Genomic DNA, 23631 nt, shown 5'->3' with positions numbered 1-23631 from the left:
GGGTAAGAGGGGCATTCCCACCTGCTAGAGTACCCGTTGTACTTAGCAGTGTGTTGGGGAAGTTAGTTCACTGACTTGCAGTTAGTGAAGAGCCGCAGTTCAAACTCTGTTCTATTTATTCTGTGCCAACCAGCTCCCAGGTCTGCATTCGTCTATGTTCAGGCCACCCAACATGATATCAGGGCTGTGGGCTCTCCCCTGTTCTCCTTACTAGACTTTCTGGTTCGCTCCTCATACCACACTGAAGCCTGGAGTGGTCTCCATAACCTGTGATCTGCATGAGCGCAGGCAAAGTCATCTCGATTTCCATCTGGGCTTGGAGAGCATCACTGAGAACAAAGCTCGGCTGCAAGAGCCACACACTCTCTCTGACCATAGGAACTGCGGATGTACTTTGCCTTCCTCCTGGAAGAAAGTCACCATTCGTTTGTTTTATTCCTCTTTTAGAATCTGAGGCAATGAATCTATTTTGCCTCCTGCTTTTTTGTGAAGCACATCTTGAACGATTAAGTTGGGGTCTCAATAAGACCAAAACTAATTCAAACCATCCAACTTTTTGAATTAGCCTCCATTCCAACAAATCGTACATTGCCCAGTTCTAAACATGTAGAGCCTTTCTAAAACCAATGAATATTTTTAAAGCATATCCCTTTTCCTTATGACTGTTTTTATGGGGTGGGACAAACTAGCAAAGTGGCATCGTCAGCCCTACACCATTTTCTCACAGTGTCTCTACCTTGCTTCAGAGGCTCGAGACAACTGCAGCAACTTCCAGGGAAAAGCCACAAAATGTATTGCCAAATAAAATTCAAGGTTTTTTAAAAGATTTTATTTTTATTATGTATTATTTTTTTTAGAGAGGGAAGGGAGGGAGAAAGAGAGAGAGAGAGAAACATCAATGTGCAGTTGCTGGGGGTCATGGCCTGCAACCCAGGCACGTACCCTGACTGGGAATCAAACCTGCGACACTGGTTTGCAGCCAGTGCTCAATCCACTGAGCTATGCCAGCCAGGGGAAAATTCAAGTTTTAAATGACACTTGAGATTTCAGTAGGGAGCTAAGGACAGGACTACAAATTACTTTATTATAACTTAAGAAAATTAGAGCACTTTAGCTCTGATGTCATATTGGGGGTCATCTTTCCCAGTCACTTGTCTGTCATTCCAGACACGGGAAAAACCAATGTCTGGGAGGTAAATGGGCTCCCCTGAAACAACAGTAGTTGGAGAGGAGCATTTACAACTTAGGTCTTCTAACTCCCCACCTTAATTCTCATTCTAGCCTACTTCCAGTTACAAGCTTATAAAATGACATTCGTTTATTCACTTTATTTTGAAAAGATGGATGGTAGGCAATTAGATAAGATGAACCAATTTTAATAACAAATGAGAAAAGTGTTTTTCCAAGTATCAGAAAAGAAAAAATATTTAATAGAAGCAATAGTTAAAACAAATAATAAATAAGTTATAAAATTTAGAGGGTGCTACAGCAAGACGGCATCCTTCATTAGATGGGGCAGCCTTAGAACTTGGGATGTTTTTCCTGGTTTAAAACATCTACCCAGGTTTCACACACTGACACACTTCGTTTTCTTCACACTTCCTGCCCGTTCCCTACTTCCCCCCGCCCTGCCCCCTGCCTAGTGTCCTAGTTCTTCTCCTTCCTTTCCTCTCCTTTTTCTCTTTTTTTCCCCTCATTTGGAACACTCCTTGGACTTTAAAATGCTATCATTAATATATTATAATATGATAACATATGGACACTGCTGCCAAGACACCAAAAAGTTGGACAGAGACTATGCCTGAAAACACAAAAAATGAAAATAGCTGAGAACCCCTTGAACCAAAGGTGGCAAACACAAGGCCCTTGGGCCGAATCCAGCCCTCCGCCTTGTTTTACCTGGCCCGGCACCTTGTTTCTACCTGGCAGCAGGGCTGAGCTCCTTGCTCCTAGTTAAGGAGCAGTTACATTTACACAGTCCTAAAATTACATTTGGCCCTTTGGAGGCAACCGTGAGGCTGATGGGGCCCCTGGTGAATATGAGTTTGACACCCCTGCCTTAGACGACTGACCAAGGTGTGAGCTGTTCAGTTACACTGAGAGCCGTCCTCACCCCACCCAAAGGACCAGATTGAACACGCAACCCCATCTCCTTAAGGCAGGAAAGAAGGTCCTCCGCAAGACCAGCTAGAGAGTTGATACATGCCCCCTGCTGAGTTGTAAAGGTTAATCAGTCGGGTTGGGATGCTCAAACACTGCACCTTCGAAAGAAAGAACTGGTCTTTGGCTGACTCCTGAGAGATAACCTTATCCCTGGGACTATCCTGCCTGATAAGCATGTCTTTGTATACCTGAGATCTTGCGCCGTGCAAGAGTGTTCATGTTAACAATGTAAATTCTGCTGAGTATCTCTTTATGTGCCTCAGGGGCCTTAGGCCATGCTGTATCTGGTTGACCTTTGGAGGGGCTGGAGATTAGCTAAGATCAGTCATGTGAGCCATCCGTGCCTGCGTAACTAAGCCTCAGTAAAAACTCTGGACACCAAAGCGTCAGTGAGCATCCCTGGTACAATCATCTACACATGTCGCATGTCATTGCTGGGGAATTAAGCTCTCTCCAGGCAACCCCACTGGGAGAGGACAATGGATTGCCCTTTTCCAATTTTAGCTGTGTGCTTTCATTGTAGTAAACTCAGTCCTGTCTTTCTAGTGAATCATCAAGCTTGAGGGGGACCCTGGGGGCCCTGACACACCCGCAATTTTTTGCCACAGCAGACACGTGTTTCATTCCCACCTGTAAAATCTAAGAAGCAGAGTCAGACTATTTAGCAACTTCGATGGAAGGAGCAAAGAAAAAGTACCTCTGTTCAATGGTCTGGACCCAAAAGTTTGTAGAGAAAAATGTTTTACAGAAGATCCGAGTTGGAGTCATTTTCAATTCTTCCAAAAGGACCGTCAGAGAGACTTTCAATCAACTAACAAATTGGGGGATAAAAGAGAGAGAGCCATCCCAAGGAAAATGCGTCACTGGTGGCATCGTGAATATTCCCTGGTTTCCAAAGAGTCAGTGTTAAATACTCATCAGGCACAGGGTTGTAAAGCAAACTGACTTGAAAGAGTCAGTTTAATTGGAACTTTTCCACTCCAACGACTACTCCTCCCTTCTTCCCACCCCAAACGTGCTCATGAGTAGCAGTCAGGAAGTGAGGGAAGAATGAATGAGCATGGGCTAAGAAGCCAAGCACAAAACCTGTGTGGAAGGCAGGCAGCACGCCTGCGAGAGTCATGAGAAAGAGAGGAAGGGAGAGGTCTCATCTGCAAATGTCTTTGGAGGCTCTGGGTATTGCTTAGGGTTGGACACTTAAAATGACTAACTTGGGTTAGGGTTAGTGGATTTAAATGGCCAAAAAGGGACAAGAAAAATCCCTCAGCCTGTTTGAAGCAGGCCTCCGTGGTGGATAAAAAACACTTGTCCTGCTGAATGAGCTTAAAATGGCAGAGGAAGTGTTCAAGAAGATTGTATTACATGCAAATCATGCTTGTTTAAGACCTGAGTTACAATTATAGTCCTAGCCTATACATTAAACTCTTCTTTTGCCACCTGAACTCCCAAAAGAGAAGTAAAATCTGAAACTATGAAAAAGAAATCCATAGACAGATGGAGGAGTATCATAATCAGAGGTCCAGAAATTTTCAGCAATTTCTGAAAGATACAAAGAGATGGGATTATACTGATAGAAAAACTAATGTCAACTAAGTAGCTGAAAGCTGACATTTTATTTTATTTTTTTTACAAAAGAATAAACACTAGGTGGTCAAAGAGACCTAGGCACACAAGGAAACAAAACATGATGAACAAAAGTTGGCAGGAAAACAAACAACAGAAACAGACCTCCAACTCCAATAAAAGCCAGAGCTGTTACAGCAACCTACACCAGCCCCTATGCTCCACGGCCGCCCCAAACACACCTTTCACCTACTTCCTTTTTGCTCATTCACCTCTAGCCACGCTGACGTGCTTGCTGTTCTTGCGTACCATGCGCACCCCTTTCTCAGAGACTTTCCCCAGTTATCTTCCTTCAGCTCCTTTAGGTTTTCACTCAAATGTCTTCATCTGAACAAGACTTCCCTGACCACTCTACTGAAAATGCAATCTTTCTCCTAAGGTTGAAGTTTCCATCTCATTTTCCTGCTTTATTTTTCTCCACAGCAGTTGGCACTATGCACCTAGAATATATATTCTCCTATTTGTTTTCTTTTATAGCTTGTCTTTTTCCCCATCGGAATGTGAGCTTTTCGAGGGCAGGAAACTTGGTCTGTCTTGTTTGGTCCTGTATCCACAATACCTAGAACCTAGAATCGTGCCCAAAGCCCCGAAGACGCTCAGTACATAAATGTAGAATAAATACATGAATGTTTACCTGTAAAGTGCTTAGAAAAGGGCCTGACTTATAGTAATCACAATATAATTTATTTATTATAACCAGTATAAAAGATGAAGAAAATAATGTTGACCTGACAGATAGGGGTTCTAATTCTGACGTATTTTCATCGAAGTAGATTGCAGCAATGAGCCAATTCATAAATCATGACTTATGTGAAAATAGTTGTACTTGTGTGGAGAGGAATTGCTAACACTTCCCTTTTATGCAAAGGCATAAAGAAAGAATTTGATTTTTCTGCTATTACCCATGACAAAAGGAAAGAAGCAAAGCCATGGTCTTCAGTTCCTATGTCAGTGACTTGTAGGATGAACATCTTGGAAGGCTTTGAAAAACAGAGGTGCAGGTGGGACCAATGACAGAGATCAGGGCAACTCTACAGATAGGTGGTCTGTCCTGAAATTTGCCACCCATGAGTCTTCCCCAGACAAGTCCCCATATAGATGGCACTCACAGCATTTCCATTTTCAATCCAGGTGATGGTGGGGACAGGGATGCCCGTCGCTGTACAACGCAGGGTCACCGAGGAGCCAAAGGTGACATTGTGGGATTCAGGAGCCCGCAGGATTCTTGCAAAAACTGTTAGGAAAACAGAGGTAGTGAGTGATGCTCCTGTATGGAATGGTCAAGCTGGACTGCTCCTCAGACAGTGCAGATTGGATCATGTTCTCCTGTGTACGATCCACCCGTGTTCCCTGTGCCATAAAGATGATACCACATGCAACCCCCTCTAAGTCATTTAGGCTACGACCCTACATTGTTCAGCACTGCAGGGTGCACCCCGCTTGCCCCCAACGTCAGAGCACGCCGATGCCGACCTCTGGCCTGGGGCACTCATCCCCCAGGTCTTCCTGTGGCAGGTTCCTCATACCATCCAAGTCTGTTTGAGTGTCATTTTTCTCAGGCAGGCCCTCCTTGACCACCGAAATAAAGTGTAACCCTCCTCCCATTTATTTCTTCATCATCCTATTGTATTGTCTTTACAGACCCTACCGCTATCTGTAATTATTTATTTTTATTTATTTTTCTGTCATCCCCTCTAGTCGATGATGAGTTCTCAACAGCCAAAAACCTTACCTATTTCAATCAGTACCTGGAAGAGTGTCTGACCAAAGTAATACTTTTTAATTGAATTAATGAACAATTAATTAATATTTTGCCCCTTCAACTGTATCATACTGGGAGGACAGACAAAATCTGTCCAACTTTCCAGAGTCTGAAATGAGCATACTGGGCCAGAAAAGAAAAGAAATATCTTAGGCAGAATGCAAGCAGGAAAATGAGTAATTTATATTCCTTTCTGAGGCTGATTCCCCACTGATTAGCTAAAAGGAAGGTGTGTTGATGTGAGAAGAAATTTCACCGGTAACTAAAGAGTGGCGATGAGGCTGAGCATGAGCAATAAACTGGAGGGTACTTGGAATCACAGAATCACTGAACTTGGAAGAGCTTCAGAGATCCACTGGGTTTCTGCTGTTATTAAACGGATATAGAAGCTAAATCCCAATGAATGTAAGCTGCTATCATAAAACTGATGGCTGAGAAACCTCAACTCCAGTCTTTTGACTTCAAATCCCGTGTTCTTTCAACCACATGAAATCTTTTAAATTGCCTATGACACTCTAAATGTAATATGTGATGCCCTTGCCTTTTGTTTTCAAGGACTTAAGTATAGAACATAATATTGTATGAAACCCTAATGAATGCTTAGTTAAGAGCTTAGTCTTTCTTGTTAATTGAAATCTGTGGAGTTCGGTTTCTAAGGGAAAGTACAGAGGAGATGGTATACACTAGACAGGAGAGGAATAGGACAAAGATAGATAAAATTCAGAGCTGTGTTAGAAGTTGGTCTAATTTTTTTAATACGTCTTAAAAAGAATTACGTCATTCAATGAGATAAGTGAAGATACAGTTTGTTTGACAATTGGATGCTTCTTGCAGATTCTAATTTCAGATTTGAAGGTTCAGATTAATTTATCTATATCCTTTGATATAGAGGACTCTAAATAATGAAATCTAGAACAGCATGCTAGAAATACAAAGGCTGGGCCCCAAAATCAGAAGGGAAAAGCAAGAAAGGTGCCAACCTCAAGGCAACAGGTAGTTTAAAAAAGTGGATCACATGTTTAAAATGCAGCTGAACCTTCTCTCCACCATCACCCCCAAATGAGCCCGATTTTAAGTAAGCCCTAGGGTCTAATCATCAACCTACACAAAATAGAGAGTTGACAAACATGTTAAATAATACTGAGGCGATACAATTTGATCAAATCCAGAATATGGACAGTTCACCAGAGCAAATTATTTAGTCCCCTTAATAAATGAATGACGTTAGGGAAAAAAAATAGAAAGAGGGAACTACTAGAGATTGAACAAGACTTAAGAGACATAACCCCAAATATAACAAGCAGGTCTTGTTTGGATTATTTTCAACAATTCAGATGTAAAAAGATATTTTTTGACACAGTAAGATAAAAATTGCATTGTCCTGGCCATAAATGCCATTAAGAAACTAGTACTAACTGGGAATGGGTGGGGTGCTGAAGATGGTAATGTGATTATGTGAAATGAAAGTCCTTACATTACAGTGCATAGGGGTGGATTGAATTAGTCTCTGCGGTTTTCTTTGAAACAAATCAGCAGCAATAAAATAGTAGTGGGATAGATGCAACTAGAATGATAGACTGTTGATCACTCTTGCTGTTGGGTAACAGGAACTTGGGAATTTCCTCTAATGTAGCTTTCTTGTAAGATTGAATATTTTATAATAACACAAATTTTAAAAAAATGGTAACAGAGCCTACCCCACAGCCCCCAAAATGAGCTGGGGCACATGTGATGGGACACGTACTTCCACCATGGACAGAGTGTAAGTTTTAGAAAACTTCACACCTAAAGAAAGCTACATTTTTGAGGAGAAACATTTGGCAGAGATATCAGTTCAAAGAACTTCAGAAGTATCCACAACATTGTTAGATCAAAACTTTTGGGCGGTGATTCTAAGGTGAACTAAAATGTGGGACTTGGTGAAAATTTTCCCTTGCAGGCAATCTTTGCAGCCTGAAAAATTCCATGGCAAAAGGAGCAGCAGTCACTACTGAGGTCAGAGGGTCAGCTGCAAGAGCAAGTGACCTGTGTAGTCACACAGGGCACTGTGCTCAGACGGTCCAGGCTTGGTTTAGTTTTCTCCTGTCCGTGTCTTGAGGGTAGTAGTGATTTTTGGACTAGGAGTTACTGAATTGTCATTTGCATTCTGATCCACAAATTACGCAGCTAGCCCTGAGAGTCAGGGCTAAAAATGCTGTCTTAAAAGAGGGTCTGAAGGCTGCACCTCCACTGAAGTTCCAGAACAAGAAGCCTCAGAAGGGAAATGATAAATAAAAAGTTGCAAATATGCTGGATGGATCTGAAAAAGTATCCCTCAAGATTAGATGACAGAGCCTGATCCCAGGGGAAATTCTAAATTTCCCGAGAAGACAAGCCACCTAGGAGGCAGGGTACGTTTCCCCCAGAGTGACCAACATGGTACCCAACTGAGCACCTGATGGGAGATTTCTCTCAGCTCAGCTCAAGTTCACAGGTTGCGAACCCTTGACAACTAACTCAGACTGATTGGCATCCTCGTAAGGGTGAACCCAGGGAGTCTTGTCTTTCCTAATGTTTTTTGGTAACAATAATGGAGTCCTAGATTGCACAGCATTCTTGACACCATATTCATCTTTTGGGTGAAATAACTCTTGTAGGTGTTGGGGCTATCCGTGTGTGTCTTAAATTTTTGTTGAGTGTGCAACTACTACAATAATTATTTTGTAGGTCCCATTGCCTCAGAGAATCTGAAAAAAAAAAAAAAAGCAGGACCCTTGAGTGACTAGGAATGGGATTATTTCAATCCCAAAGGTGCTGTAAAAGGGTAAATAGCAGCTGCTGAAGATAATACTGACTGCACCCTTGAACTTGAATGAGAGCCTTCTGGCTAAAGATGAGAAGGATAAGAAATTATGGAACAATGAAATCTGGATTGATTTCTGTTTAATTTATAAAGGCAAGAGTTTTCATTTGGGGACCTTAAATTCTTCCTGGAAATTTAGTAATAAAGGAGGGTTTATTTTGTTGTAATTTTCAGTTCCTTTTTTCCCCCTCTCGGCTGCTATGACGTTATTTGGAATATCACTTGGGTTCATTGCAAAACCTCTGATGACCCATATTGCACAACACAGCTAAGCATAATGTGAGGTGGTAAATAAAATAGAGTCAATTACCATGCTGGAGTTCAGTGAGGGCTTAGAGTTAATTTAATTAATATCCTGCTCTGTCCCACATCAGAACCTTCTGAGAGGCCTCCGGGGGCACAGGAGGTGCAGAAAGGAGCACCACTGGCCTTGCATGTGGCTTGGTCAACGTGCTGACAAACTGCTGGTCTCCTCCTCCTCCAAGTTCCATTGTTACGTCAAGTGAGTTAGGAGAAGGAAAAACCAGGAATTAAAGGGAAGCTGCTCACTCCTGTACTCCCCCATTCTTGCCAGAAGATAAACTAGAAATTCTCCCTTTTTCCAGTCCTGAAAGATAGCTTCCACCCTTCCTGCCTCTTTCCCTCCCTCAAAGAAGGTTGCAAGTGTCTACTGGGTTTCAACTCAAATGTCTCCTCATCATAATGCTTTCTGGACCCCTAGCCTTACCTTTGCATATGTTTGGTCATAGCATTTATCATCCTGTCTTAACTATTGATGTGTTTGTTTTGGGGGCATCTCTGCCCACAAAATGTAAGCATCACAAGGGCAGAGCTTGCTTTGTTCATTTACACAGGCTGACTGATAGGATAGACAGATAACCCAGAATTCTCCATGGTATATGGTTGGCACTCACACATATTTGTTAAATAAATGAATGAGCGAGTGACTCTCCTCTGATTGGTGAAATGGGAGAAAGGGACTCGCCCATGTTATGAATAGCTCAGCCCTCGCTGGGCCATCAGTCTCCCAGCTCCCCTGCAATCAGTAAGGGTATGGGGTTTCTATGCAATAGACAAGTTCCCCAGGTCAGGGCTTTTCCATCCTACAACTCAGGGTGGAAGGCGGGAGAGTGGGGAGGGGCTGAGGAGGATGAGGAACAGAAGTAATGTTAGTCTAATTCTTGGATGGAGGGATAGAAAGCTTTATTTTTCAGTCCAGTTTCATCAGCAATGCTGCTGATTTTTTTTAGACCCATCTGTATTTGTTACCAGTTCTAAGCATAAAAGGCAAAGGAGTGGTGGAAAGAATTCCACCACATTTATCAAACATTGAAAACAGTAAAGCCAGTTGCAATTAAAAATAAATGCCAGATTAACCTCCATGGATAATAATGCACCTGTAATAATAAACGTAGTCATAGTTCAATAATAAACTCCCATTATTTTAGTGGCAGTCACAGCTGAAATTACAGTGTAGGTCATTAACTTTAAAAGTTAATGTGCTATGTTTCGTATCAAGTAAAATGTCCGTTGAATATTCCTACTTGTATTTTATTTGCATGAAAAACAATATAGAAATGCGTTTGTCACATAAGTAAGCTGTTTAATAGAAGGGGCCTAACATTACTTAGTAATATGAAAATGTCTACAACTGTTTTGCTATGGATTTTTTAAAAAATATTTTATTATTATTTTTTATTTTTAGAGAGGGAAGGGAGGGAGAAAGAGAGAGAGAGAGAGAGAGAAACATCAATGTGTGGTTGCTGGGGGTCATGGCCTGCAACCCAGGCATGTATCCTGACTGGGAATCAAACCTGCGACACTTTGGTTCACAGCCCACGCTCAATCCACTGAGCTACGCCAGCCAGGGCTTGCTATGGATTTTTAAAGAAAAAAAAATTTCCAATCTTTTTTCAGTAAGTGTTATCCATCATTCTCCAAGTCATCGCGAGCTCTCTTCCACTTGCCTTTCTATGGTCCATCTGCAACATGGAAAACAGACACGGGTAATCTGTTCATCCCCGGGTTTTCTCTCCTGGTATCTAGTCATGAGTTTGGGCCTTCCATTTCTTTGGGTTAGTTTACAGTGCTGACCACAGGTTGAGAATCTCATATTCAAAATTAGGCTTAAGCAGCCAGTGATTCCAAAGTCCTTGATAATATAACCGTATCACATTCTCCTCGCTTTCTCTCTCTCTCTCTTTCTCTCTGCCCCCCGCTCTCCGTTTTTTGAAGCTCTTTCAAATATGTAAGTGTGATTATTGATGATCACTGTAAGGGGTAATCTGAATTTGTAAGAAGGAGATAGCGCCATTCCTCACTCTGAAATCGCACTGGCAGTGTAACAGAAGCCCGAGGGCAGGGGATCCAAATTAAGTCCTGAAATTAATGAGCAGTTCGGCTTGAGATGAATGACCTCCCTTTTCTCGGTAAGGGAGTAAGACAGCAGGAAGATTGAAGTCCCTTATTAATTCTGTTTGAGCGATTATCTCAGAAGCCACAGTTGAGCTCCCACAGATTTTATTGTAGTTTCTCTTGTTCTTTTCTTTCTTTCTTGTTATCTAGTTTTCCTTAACGAGGTTTTTAAGGTTACTTAATTTAAGTAAAAAATGGCTGGTAGCAGTAAAGTGAAAACTAACACAAACTAAACTGAAAAAGAAATTACGCAGGAGCAGGTGAAATGATTTTATCTAAATTTAGTCGTAAGCAGCCTGGTATTTAGACATAGGGATGCATCTCGAATACCTCATTTGCGTTACCAAGATAAGGAGGTGGAATTTCAACAATTCCAGCTCAAGGTGATTCCTGGAGCCAAACCACATTATGTGAGAACTTACAAATTTCAACCAAAAATATAAAAGTTTAGGTTGGAACAGCACAAAATCTGATCAGGATGGATGGAAAGTGCTTTCTTAGAAAGAAAACTCTTGTACGACAGGGTTTTTTTCTCAGGCTCAGTTTTCAGCCATTTTCCACTAGACATTTTCGTGTGTGTGTGTGTGTGTGTGTGTGTGTGTGTGTACAATTAAAAATTAATTTAAATTTGATTGGTTTGGTTTGGTGCACTTATATAATACTTGTCCTCTGGACGTAATAACAATCAAACCTAAGCTGGCACCTTAACACTTCCCCACTTCTTCAGAGATTGTAACACCTTGCCGCCCCCCTGCAAAAGGCTTTTAGTCAAAGGGTTACTTTTCATTCCTTCCAATCAGGGTGCTATTTATAGTCTCATGCTGTCTTAGGTCGTTTCACGTTGTCTGCATTTTCAGAGTTTGGAATTCCAAGTTTAAAAATTTCTGTTGACTCAATCTTTTCTTAATAAAATTGTAAGTATATTGCACAATATAATAAAGCAGTGCCATCTAGTAACGCTCTGTTAAATGCTGACTTAATATTCCCCATACATCGTTTGCTGTTTCGTTACTACCTAAGGCACTCAGAATTGTTTATAAGGTCAGCAGAAATAAACGACTGAATAGAACGGCACATTTAAAAAGCAGTGCATAAAGAAAAAGAATACCTTTATTATCTTGCTCGGGTTCACTTTCTTCTGTTAATAGAAACAAGACAGAACACACACAAAAAATAGACACACAAACAAAAACAAGGCGTCATGAAAAAGGGAAATCTTTGAGCGCAGAAATATCAGTTGTGCAAAGAGATTAATTAGACTCGGCTTGTTTCTTATTTCCATAAGAAACAAATGCAACCAAGGGAAACTGCTGACATTCTTAAAGCAAACTATTAAATGATATAAAATTTCAAGTGATTATTTTTAGTCTCAGGCAGTAGTGCACAGGAAGCAAGCTACAGCATACCCGACAACATAGCTCATTCATGCATTTTTATTTTAACGCTGACAATCGCCCTTTCGTCCAAGGTAACAGACAGCCTGCTCTGTTCTTACAAACTATGCTCCTTCTTGTTAGCTTGGCTTCTCCTCTTACAAGGCCCTGCTGTGAAGTGAAGTCCGTGATGCTGAATCTGGGATCTCAGCTATCATTTCTATGGCAATAGACTCGTGTTGTGGTAAACAGAGGATTAGGGGGTTTCTGCGGAACAGAGCCTCTCGCCATCCGGACTCCGTTTCAACTCTCAGAGGCTGCTCGGAGCACCGAGAGATCAACCCGTTGTCTTCCAGGAAACTTACAGGTGAAGCAAGCCACCAAGAAAATGTAAAAACATCTACATTAACTACATGGGATTGAGAATTTATGAATTTTTAAAAATCCTAGAAAAACAATGAATTGTCCCGAAGTGTTGAATATAACCATATCGGATATAAATCCCACATGGAACTCTATTTGTCTTTCTGAGGTTTTTTCTTCATGTCCATTTAGACTTTTCTTCAAATGAGTGATAAGCTAACTGCAACATACAAGTACAAAATGCTACTTAAGCCGTTCTATTGTTAACTACTTTTGATGGTAAGAAGACATTGCATAGTTCTTCACAGGTTATGGATATTTTCACACATTATACATGATCTCATGTAGCCCTAACCATATCCCTCTGTACATGGTTGATATTGGTCAGCGCCTTATCTGGACAAGGAATCTGAGACTCACAGATTTGCTGCAGGTGCAAAGCCAACCATTTTCAGCATCACAGCTAGCACCGCAGTGAGAAGGCCTCATCTCTACACTTAACACCCAAGCCTCTCAATTATAAGTGAACTTCTAATTTCCCACTTGGACTTTTCTATGTCTGAACTTCCCCTACCACCACCAACCAATCAGTGGCACATTCCTGTTTTATTTTTTTAATTATGAAGGTCAAAGACTCCTTAAAACTTCTGTGAACAAAGAAGGGGCTATGTAATAAGACTGACGTGCTCAGAGGTCCACAGGGCAGCCCTGACAAGCTCAGTGACCGAGAGCAACCACATAGGATGGTTTGATTATAAATTCCTAACTGGGCAGGCCCCTGAGGGGAGTCTTGTCCCAGGCTTCTGGGAAGCCTAGGGTTTCCTTAGCAAAGGTCGGTCTTTACCTAAAGTGAGCCCTGTCCACAGTTCCTGTGCACCTAGGACAGCATACCTTGGAAACAGCGTCGGAGTGATTTTCTTTTCTAAAGCCCTTGAAGGTACAACCTCAGGCATCTGAGCAGGAGATCAGAGAAGCCCTCCTTGCCGGCTTGTCCCCCACATACCATCTCCCTGTGCTGTAAACATTCTTAGTTAACTATCCTGTACCCACCAAAGCAAGCGAAGTATGTGCTTCTCTGTTTTGCTCTGGATCCATCCCTAGAAATTTCCCCACGTTGCTTTCTCCAGCCTCCTTATCTACCACCAATGGCCCCCTGAACCTCCCTTATGTTTCCTCCTTTGGTTCTAAACGTATAAAAGAAACTGGAAAACTGCCATTCTCCAGAACATTTTTTCAGTCCATTGAGATCTTCTTGCTTCTGGAACATGTCCTCAAAAATTTGGCTCAAAAACTCTCTTATAAGACTTTCCTATAGCTTTGCATATTCTTTTGTTGACACTTCTAAATTGAATACATTGATGTTCACAGGAGACATAGAGGTTGTCTGTCAAAGGTAGTGCTAAACAAAACAATCATTTTTTAAACACCATTCCTAACGGGTGAAGCATAGGTATTGGGTACATAAGAGTTTTCCCTATACTTAAAGCCGCTCGTCTGGACACTTGAACACTGCAGAGATTCCTTGTTGATGATAGACCTTAATCAGAAGTCAATGAGGGTCCATGCTTGGGTCAGATTAGGCCTCAGAAAGTTCATTTGAATGCCTTTGGGCGGGACGTATCTTTCTATGTCCTTAGCACAATTGTGCTTATTCTCAAGCTTGGAAAAAAAGATCTTTTTTTTTTCCCAGCCAAGTATTTGTGAGTGGCTGAGATGGGCATGCACTCCTGCTGGGAGTGTCTGAGACCCAGCTGCTGTAGCTCCAAAGTTTTACTGCAGGACATGGATGGGCCTCAGTAAGTTTTGAGCATCTTTTTTTTAAGATTTTATTTATTTATTTTTAGAGAGGGAAGGGAGGGAGAAAGAGAGAGAAACATCAATATGGGGTTGCTGGGGGCCGTGGCCTGCAACCCAGGAATGTGCCCTGACTGGGAATCGAACCTGCGACACTTTGGTTCGCAGCTCGTGCTCAATCTACTGAGCTACGCCAGCCAGGGCAGCTTTGAGCATCTTGTCCAGCCATTATCTTCTGCTCTTACATTACTCCTTTTAGGGTTCAGGAGCAAATGCAGGTAAATTCCAACACTCTTCAGTTTTGCTCCAGCGATCTTTTGCTGGACTGCGCTCAAAGCGTGCCCTGAGAACAATGCTGATTTTCCTTTGCTGTTTTTCACTTTGTTGTTATTATTGTGACTATCGTTCATTTTGCTTGATTTGTTTGGAATGAGAAGCAGTGCGAAGTTTTGAAGGAACGCACTCGTTTCCTCCAATACAGATAGGAAGGAATAAATGTCTAAGGGTTGCCATGGTCCTGGAATGAGGCTCAGAAGTTTTACCAGAAGCTACATTTCCATATATATAGACTCTCAAAAATCTTTTTCATGCATAAATGCCAATACACAACTCTATACAAACATATATACATTTGCTTGTGTATTAATATACACACACACTTACACACATTCACACACAATCGAGGTTACGTTAGAGAAAATTTTGCAAGCACAATCTGCAAAATCTCTTGCAGCCTGAGTTCACTCATTCCGTGCATGAGATTGTTTGTATTTCAAGGTCAAATGGTAGCTGGGGTTTTTCCACGTATCCTATTTGCCTGGACTACTGTGATCCCTCTAGACTTTCGAACTTACTGTTTTTACCACTTATCAATTTTAAAATTTTCCTGCCTCATGGTCTTTATTCCCATTTGATTTCTAAATTCTCATTTAACTGCTTTACGTGTAATGCACCTGTAGTCTTTTCTTCCAAACTGATGTGTAATCTCCTCTGGGGAGTGGGGGAGGGGGCAGCATAGCGCACTTTGCTCTGGTCTGTGTCACCGCCACCGCTGCCCCCCACCCCGCCAATGTTCAGCACAGTCTCTTACAGGAAAAAGAAAATACTTAGGAAAAAAAAAGAGTTGAATTAGTGATGCTTTCCCCCCCCGCCCTCTGCTTTCTGGGACTGTTCAGTAGGACATTTAAAATAGAGAATCAGAGACTTCCCTTATTGGAATAATCTGAGATATATTCAACATCCAAGCTAAATAGTATATCTAGTTTCTTGAATACTTTGATTTATGGGGAACTCAGTACTATCACGCCAACTCCTTTTAAACAACTCTGTTAAAATAAGTGTTCTAAATCAAAGGAAAACCTGTCTCCTTATAATGAATTATCACCTAGAAGACGTAGTTACTACATCTACCCATTGAACCAAAAATATATCTATAAAATATTTTCATTTGTCCATGCCTGCTGGCTTCAGTTCACCATCCTCTCCACCACCTGATCAGGTTCACCACCTGATCTTCGCTTACCTGGAACTGAAACGAACGTGCAGTCTTACAAATTCAAAGAATGCAAGGCTCTTTCTAAACACTCTAATTCTATGAATATAACCTTGCATAAGTTTTTGACTGCACTCATATGATAATACAGCTAGGTCATTGCAAATCAGGAATACGCAATACTCATTTTTATAAGTTGCTCTTATTAAGGCCACGCTTCCCAATTTTGAATGTGAATCTGTGTGTGTGTGTGTGTGTGTGTGTGTGTGTGTGTGTGAGAGAGTGTGTGTGTGTGTGAATATGATTTGATTCTGAGAAAGATAAAATGACTTTTTCCCACTCAACTCACTGAGTATTTTATTGGAGAATGAATTTAGTTGGGGGATGTATTGTTACACAGGAGAAGGGAAGGCCATCAAGGTTCCCTGGAAGAAATAAAAGAAATGCAGTTAGGAAAATTATACTGGTCCTAGAGATCCTTGGAGAAAGAAAGGAAACCGGAAGAGAAAACAGGCAGTACTGTGGGCTAGCGTGCACTCTTCTGCCTGCGAGAGTGAGGAGTGACAAGAAGATCATAGGAGCTTAGTTACCTAGAGCGGAAGTCTCACCAAGGGGGTGAGAGCACATCCTTTGCTCTTTGTAGGATGGCGTTGTTTGTAACTTTCTTCCTAGTCAATATCTTAAAGAAATATCTGGTGTTCTAAGAACACCATTCTAGTGCTTTTTCTCAAACATACCCAGAAATTGGGAAATCAAATTCAGATTAATAGGATTGTTTCTTTACATTTAGCCATGTATGATGCCCTTAAAACAATCCGGGCAGTTCGATCTGAGTTTGCATCCTCACACTACTGCTTACTAGCTGTTTAATTTGGGTTATGATACTGCTCAGTTTCTCTGAGCTTCATTTCTGTTATGCAGAAAATGTAGGTAACAACTTCCAACTCATAGAATTATGGAGAAGATGAGCTGAAATGATTTGTCTAAAGCAATTCATACAGCAACTAACAACCAGCACGTACTGAAGGCAGGTCTCCTGACTTCCCTCTCCCCCTCCCTCCCTCTGTTTCCGGCGCTATTTCTGTCTCTAGAGTATCTTCCGGGCTCATGAAAGCTTTTCTTCCACCTGACTTTAAAGGAAAGAGTTTTTCATTTTCATTTTATTTTTAAATTTCAGTCTGCCTTAGCTGGCTACATTCCAGATATTAATCATGTTGAGCGCCCTTTGGGTAGGTGTTAAAAGCATGTGCTTAAATCCATCCCTCAATTACCTGAGAAAAAAGGAATCATTCCATAGAAAGAGAAATCTATTCTTTGGACCCTGCTGTCAAAACCTGGATGCTAATCAATACCAGAGTCTTCAAACCTGTTCATAAAAGGCTACATGTGTCTTATCTAACATCCTATTTTAGAAATTACTGAGTTGGAGGTGCCTGTTAGAAGACAAGCCTCAAAGAACAAAAAGGGTCATTTCAATTGTTTTTATTTTTTTACTTAAAAAAAAAACGGCCCAGGGGTGATTGAAAAGTGATCACATTGTAGCTCTGTGGTCCACGGGCCCTGGATGCATTCCTGTTTGCTTTCCAGTCATTAAAACACAACCCGATACACGTAACGATCAACCTAAGTCAATACCTGGTTTTCCTTCCTGGCTTCTGGGTAGCTAAAGCAAACAAACCGGGCCCTGGTGTGCTGCCACTGTTTACGTTTCTGTCCCCTTTGAAGCAGAGCTATGCTCGAGGAGGTTTATGCACCGCGGCTCCATCTCCCAAGGAGTCAGAACACAAGTCCCTTCGCAAACATACACAGCACCTCCCAGACAGCGACTCTCTTCTCCAAGTGAGGCTTGCCTGTCTCTGAGACGTTGGGGTCCTCTTGAGTGACTCGGGTTGGAAACATGTCTGTGGCCACTGAGATAATAACATTTTCCTAGCTTGCAAATGTGGACGAGGAATAATGGCGACAAGCTTGCAGTGTTGATTCAGAGATGAGCCGCAAGAGGCCGACGTGTTTTACTTTCAGTCTCTGAGGTAGATAGACCAACTACTTAAATTTTTTTCTGTTAAAATAATTCTGAAAATACAATGGAGGTTTAACCATAAGCCAATGAAAAGGTTGGACTTCAGTTCTGATTCACTTTTTATATTCTTTTAAAAAAAATTTTTTTTCTGGTTTTAATGGGAGGAGATGCTAACTTGCTTAATGACCAGGACAGAAAACTTTCATGTTACCCCTTCAAAGAGTTTTTATTTAGAAATAGCTTGAGATCCACAGAAGAGTAGCAAAGTTAGTACAGAGAGTGTCCAGGTGTCCTGCATTCAACTTCCGGTGACAGTGACATCTTATATACTCATGATGCATTTGTCAAAATCATAGTTTATTTTCAAATAACATTTTTTCTTTTCTTTTTTCTTCTTTTATTTAATCCTTGTTGTATTTTCTCATTATCCTTTAATTTCCTTAGACCTCCCACACTCGGCAAAACCACACATTTTTTTTTACTTCGTTTCATGAAAAGGAAGAGACCTGAGCTGTGGCCACATAGGAGCTAAAGTTTATTAAAAACAGGAAGTTATTTTTTTGTTTATAGATTTATTTTATTTTTAATGTATTCAGCTAACCAGAAAATTTATCTGGGAAGAGAACCAGGAGCCAGAACCTTAATCTTAAGCGGCACCACACTATTTCCCTGGCTCTCTGAAGTGGCTTGGATTGGGAACGTTCCTGTGACCTCTGAGATGGGATTCTGGATTCCCAGATGGGTCCTAGGCTTCCAAACTGCAGGTCCCCATGCTAATGAGACAGTAGTTATGTACCCAGTTAAAAATGATATCCAAGAAACGACACCATAGCGTATAATTTCAGTGTTAGCCTATGAGTCACATCGCAGCTCCCTCTGGTTTCTCCGACAGCACGAATAGGCCCGGTCCCGAGCCCTCCAGTCCTCCCTTTGCTCCCTGGTTGGGAGTCCGTGTCAGCCTGTGCTCACCGGATAAACCCGCGTCTTTCCCTCCCTCACTGGGATACAATCTGTACTATGAGCTGGTTGCTGTTCATCCATCATAGCCCTGTCGGGCCTCGCCTCTCTGAAGCTTCCCCTGGCCTCTCGCCGTCTCCCTTGCCCTGTGTATACATCCTGTGCAAACTCCTATCATGGCAAGTATGTTGAACTTTAATTACTGTAATCATTGCTAGCATGTCTGTCTTTCGCACTAAATAAACCGTGTCTTATTTATCTCTGTATTCTTAGGAGTTACCTCCTTACACAGAATATAGTAGGTACTCAACAAATGAACACATTTGAAGCTATGCTAACATTTACCTTACTAATCATGGATAAGCTAGTTTTCTCCTTAAAATTTTAAGCTCCAGCTGGAATCGAGGCATTCCAAGTAGAAATCCCTAATGAGATAGGCTCGTAAGAAGCTAGGAAAATTCCTTGGCAAGTAGAATGGGGAAACTGAGACAGGGAGCTGAACACAGTGGTCGAACACTTTACAGCCAGGTGCAGACGGTCACCAGGGCAGAAGGCCCCCAGTGCCTGGCAGGGGGCAGAACTGGGAGAACAAGGACCTCACCCCCAGGCTAACCTTCCCTCCCCTGGCCTTTCCTCCCTGGATACAACATCTGGGAGACAACATCTGGGCCTCAGTTGTGTTCCAGCTCCAGGCCCAGAAAAGCAGCAAAACCAGGTGGGTGGCGCCAGAACCAGCCACAATGACTAAAGACCCGCTGCCCTGTCACTGACCAGTCAGTGGAGAACATGCCCCTGGAAGAATGAATATGCTTTCACCTGGAGACCTGATGACTAGGCTACTGCAATGCCCCCCAGACCTCCCCTAAGATTCCTGCCCACAGGAAAGAGAGAAAAGCCTCAAGACAAAGGGCCCAGGGTGTGCTCTCCCTCTGGGGAGTAGCCCAAGCCATTCCCTTTCCCTTCTTCTTCCCCCACTTCTTCCCCACGGGCACGTGTCTCCTCACCTCCTCACCTCCTTGCCTCTAGGGCTGCTGGCAGCTGGTCCCAGGCTGATCCCTTGAACCTGTCCCCAAGGGCCCCTCTTCTCTGACCTCCCAGGGAGCTCAGGCAGCCCAGCCCAGGCTCCCCTATTGCTCCTTTTATGCTAAGTTCTTCCCTGTTTCACCATCCCCAGCTTTAATAAACAGGTCCTCGTAGTCACCTGGACTCGAGCTGTGAAATCTTTCCTACACGAAGTAAAGAACCCACACACTACAGCTGACCCTGGGCAGACCCGCTCAGGGATGGGCCCCTGTCTGGTAACACTTAAGTCAGTGTTTTTCAACTTGTGGTTCATAGAGAACCTGCATAAGGATCACTTAGGAAATCGTTAAAAGGACTTAACACAGACCAGTCAGATCTGCAGCTCTGGGGAATGCAGACTAGAGCTATGCCTTTTAATAAGATCTGCACCAATGTTTCAGAACTACTACCTTGAAGCCAAGTTCCATTAATCCATCAATTTTGTTACTTCCATCTCTTTCCACAGAGGTTTTGAAGTGAGCATAATCAATGATGTAATAATAAATGAAATCACTCATTACTGTCAGGGGAAAGAAGACTTCTGGATGGTTTAGCATAACACACTCTGACTGAGGTTCAAATTGGATTCAGAGACACATACCAGCTTGGGCAAAAACAACAACAAAAAAATAAGGCAAAGGAAATAAACAGTTCTTATTACAGGAAGTAAAACAAAATGCCAGTTTCTCAGAAGAGATCATTTTTTCCCCAGGCACTGAATTTTTAAAGCAATTTCTCACTTGAGATTTTCTCACTTGAGATCACTCACTACTACCTCAGAGTAATGAGTGATAGAAGAAGGATCAATATTTTCAACAAGATCTTTGCCAAAGAACTATGTATGCAGTGGGTAAAACATGACGTAAGTTCAGGATATGCAGTAAGGTTGCCTTCTCTTTCATGTTGTTGTTGTTGTTATTATTATTTTGGACAGGATGACTTTGAACAGCCTCTTTTCAGTATCCCAGTAAAGGCAAGTCTTCACACAGCCGCTTAGCTAAGCCACCTTGCATCCCTTACCACAGTGGGGCCACAGCAAAGTTGTGATCTCTGACAAGCACCAAGAATGCAGGGACAAAGCATTGCTGCTTGAAGGGAGATTTATGTTCTTTGGAAACAAGAGGAGCAGTTGGTAAGGCTGACATTCTGTTTATGAAATTTGAGAAGCCTAACCAGCAATATTCTCTGGATGGAAGTCACCCAGCCCTAAAATAATGCAAACAACAGGCAACAATACCACCACCAGCTCACATTTATCAAAGAGCTGCCAGGTAGGCAGGCACTGGATATGTGGTCTCTTAGTCCACTTTAAGAACTCTGCGCTCCAGGAGATACTGCACCCGTTTCACACCCGAGGAAATGGACTGCAGAGGTTGGGTGAATCAGCCACCCTTGCATTCCTAGCAAGTGGCGGAAACAGGATTAATGCCCAGGTTTATCCAATGCTGAAGCAGGTGAATGCTCCAGAGTACTGCTCTACAGGGCATGAACACAGAGAAAGGGGAGACAAGAACGGGGCCATGCAAGATGTCCTGGCCTTGGCGTCAAGCCACTCAAGCTCCTCCTTGCTGACTTAGGCAAAGTAATGATACTTCTAGTCTTAAGGCTCCTTATCTGTGAAGTAAGGGATTGAGTTGTGTGACTTCTAGGGCCCACTCCTGATATGTAAAGTCTGTGGCCACTCTTCTGAAAGGACCAACGTTAACAAAAATCAGCCCTACGTCACATACACATTTTGTTTTTGCCATTAAACTTTATAATGCTTCTACCCCAAAGATGAAGGTGACACATGGAACCAAGAGCTGCAGTTGTCTTCACAAGTGTTTTGCTGCACAGGAGGCGTATCGGCCCCAGAACTAGCGTGGAGAACTATGATTTGTGTGGTTATTCTCAGCCAAGAATTCTAGGAAGAGCTCTAAGTATATTAGCTAAGTTTAACATTTTACAGCTCATGAGGTAGAGAGTACTATTAACCTCATCTTTGCATGTGGGAAAACTGAGGCACAGAGTCTGAGTCACCTCCCTGAAGTTACACAGGTGGCAACTGGTGGAGCCAGGATTCGAACTTAGGCAGTTCACTCTAGACTCTGGAGCCCAAGCAGTTTTCTCAAGAGTCTAGAGTCCATGTTATTAGCCAGTACATTAGGCTCCCTCCAAAAATTATGTCATGAAAACTTGCACTAATTCATTGAAATGAATATATTAATTCAAGTTTGGAACTTATTTTTTTTAAGATTTTGTTTATTTTTAGAGAGGGAAGGGAGGGAGATAGAGAGAGAGAAACATCAATGTGCAGTTGCTGGGGGTCATGGCCTGCAACCCAGGCATGTACCCTGACTGGGAATCGAACCTGTGACACTTTGATTCGCAGCCTGTGCCCAATCCACTGAGCTACACCAGCCAGGGCTAGTTTGGAATTTATTTCTAAAGGCAATAGCTGAATGAACTATTATTCAAATTCTATATTGCCATTTGGAGTTAAGCCCACTGAAGGCCTGGCCCTCTCCGTCTGGCATAGTGCCTGGGAGATCACTCCATGAATCTTTGTTGGACGAATTAATGCACTAACGACAAAAAAGTTTCCTCCTTGCTGTATGCATGTGTGCTTGCTCTTGAATATCTCCCTTTAATACCTAACAAGTGCAAAGGAAAAGCTCACTCTAATTAGAGTAGGCATATTTCAGGTCACAATCACTTCTCATTTCAAATCATAGAGTGCAAACATCATACCAAACACTCCAATTCTCTTAAACAGTTCAAGACAAATTTTTGAAGCACGTTTTTCTTCAAACCTGCAACTAAGGAGGGCCTACCTCTTCCTTAATTTAAACTATTACCTATTCAGTGCTAGAATAATTATGTAACTCTCCCCTCACTTAGAGGCCTTTATTGACAACTCTTCAGCTGAAGGACCACTTTATACTGTTTCTTAAAAGCACTGGAGAGCTTTTTAGATGACAATGCAACATAATATCCACTAACACCAGAATCCATGGGTCAAACTCTTCTTTTAGAGCATGCACCCTCTTCAACATGCAGATTTAATTTTTCCCTTGATAACCCTCAGGGATATCAAAGGTTTATGCTTTTTTTTGGGGGGGGGGAGTGGCTTTTAAATACACAATGTACTCATGACAGCAAATCAAACCTGTTAGTGGCATCGGAAAGTGGAATTGATGCCGGGAACAGGACCACTGCAAATTGTATTAAAACTGCAATCACCGAGAGCACAGCACACACTGGGGTGGTAAATACCTCTCTCTGTGGCATTTGTCATATTAAGAGCTGCAGCGTAAACAAAGGAAAAAGCAAATCAAATGTGTAAACATTACACGGTTGCTTCCACTTTCCTAAATGCAGTAAGACAATCTGATGTCTGGGAAGGAAGGCAGCCAGGAGTCTAATCATTTTTGAAATCAGTCCTGCTCTCTTATAGTTGTGTGTATGGACATTTGCATATATATAATCTCAGTCTTTTGGATTCTACTTATTATCTTATGTACTGCATATATCTGCAAAGATTCTTCAAAAAAAATTGCCTTTGGTAGAGCTGGTCAGCCTGGAGAGCATGTGGGGAAGTCCAGGTGAAGGCTGGACTGCGGAGCGATAGACTAACAGAATTCAAGGGCCCCGGCAGGTGACAGACACTCACCCTTTGAAGCCACTTAAATTTACCAGATGGCTGGCCTTCTTCGTCACTCCCCATGCCTCTCCCAAGTGTTGGCACAGGGCTCTGCTTTGGGGGTCCCCCACCAATGCCAAGGT

The 23631-nt window shown here is 42.2% G+C and overlaps 1 protein-coding gene across 7 annotated transcripts in view; it reads right to left on the bottom strand.

Annotated features, from left to right (window-relative positions):
• Positions 1–23631, bottom strand: part of MUSK (muscle associated receptor tyrosine kinase) — an 83402-nt gene that overhangs the window by 36610 nt on the left and 23161 nt on the right. For 3 of the 7 annotated variants that reach the window (XM_045840952.1, XM_045840953.1, XM_045840958.1), the window contains 3 exons: positions 23122–23151; positions 11914–11943; positions 4896–5020 (listed from right to left, as the gene is read on the bottom strand). In XM_045840952.1, the coding sequence (XP_045696908.1) occupies positions 4896–5020; positions 11914–11943; positions 23122–23151 (185 nt within the window). The remainder of the gene's footprint in view (positions 1–4895; positions 5021–11913; positions 11944–23121; positions 23152–23631) is intronic. The other 4 variants (XM_045840954.1, XM_045840955.1, XM_045840956.1 and 1 more) reach the window with 2 other exon arrangements.

The sequence above is a fragment of the Phyllostomus hastatus genome, unplaced genomic scaffold (assembly GCF_019186645.2).
Source record: "Phyllostomus hastatus isolate PE091 unplaced genomic scaffold, TTU_PhHast_1.1 phas_contig_34, whole genome shotgun sequence".
Taxonomy (NCBI): Eukaryota; Metazoa; Chordata; class Mammalia; order Chiroptera; family Phyllostomidae; genus Phyllostomus; species Phyllostomus hastatus.
This window is presented reverse-complemented; position numbering and strand designations above follow the sequence as displayed.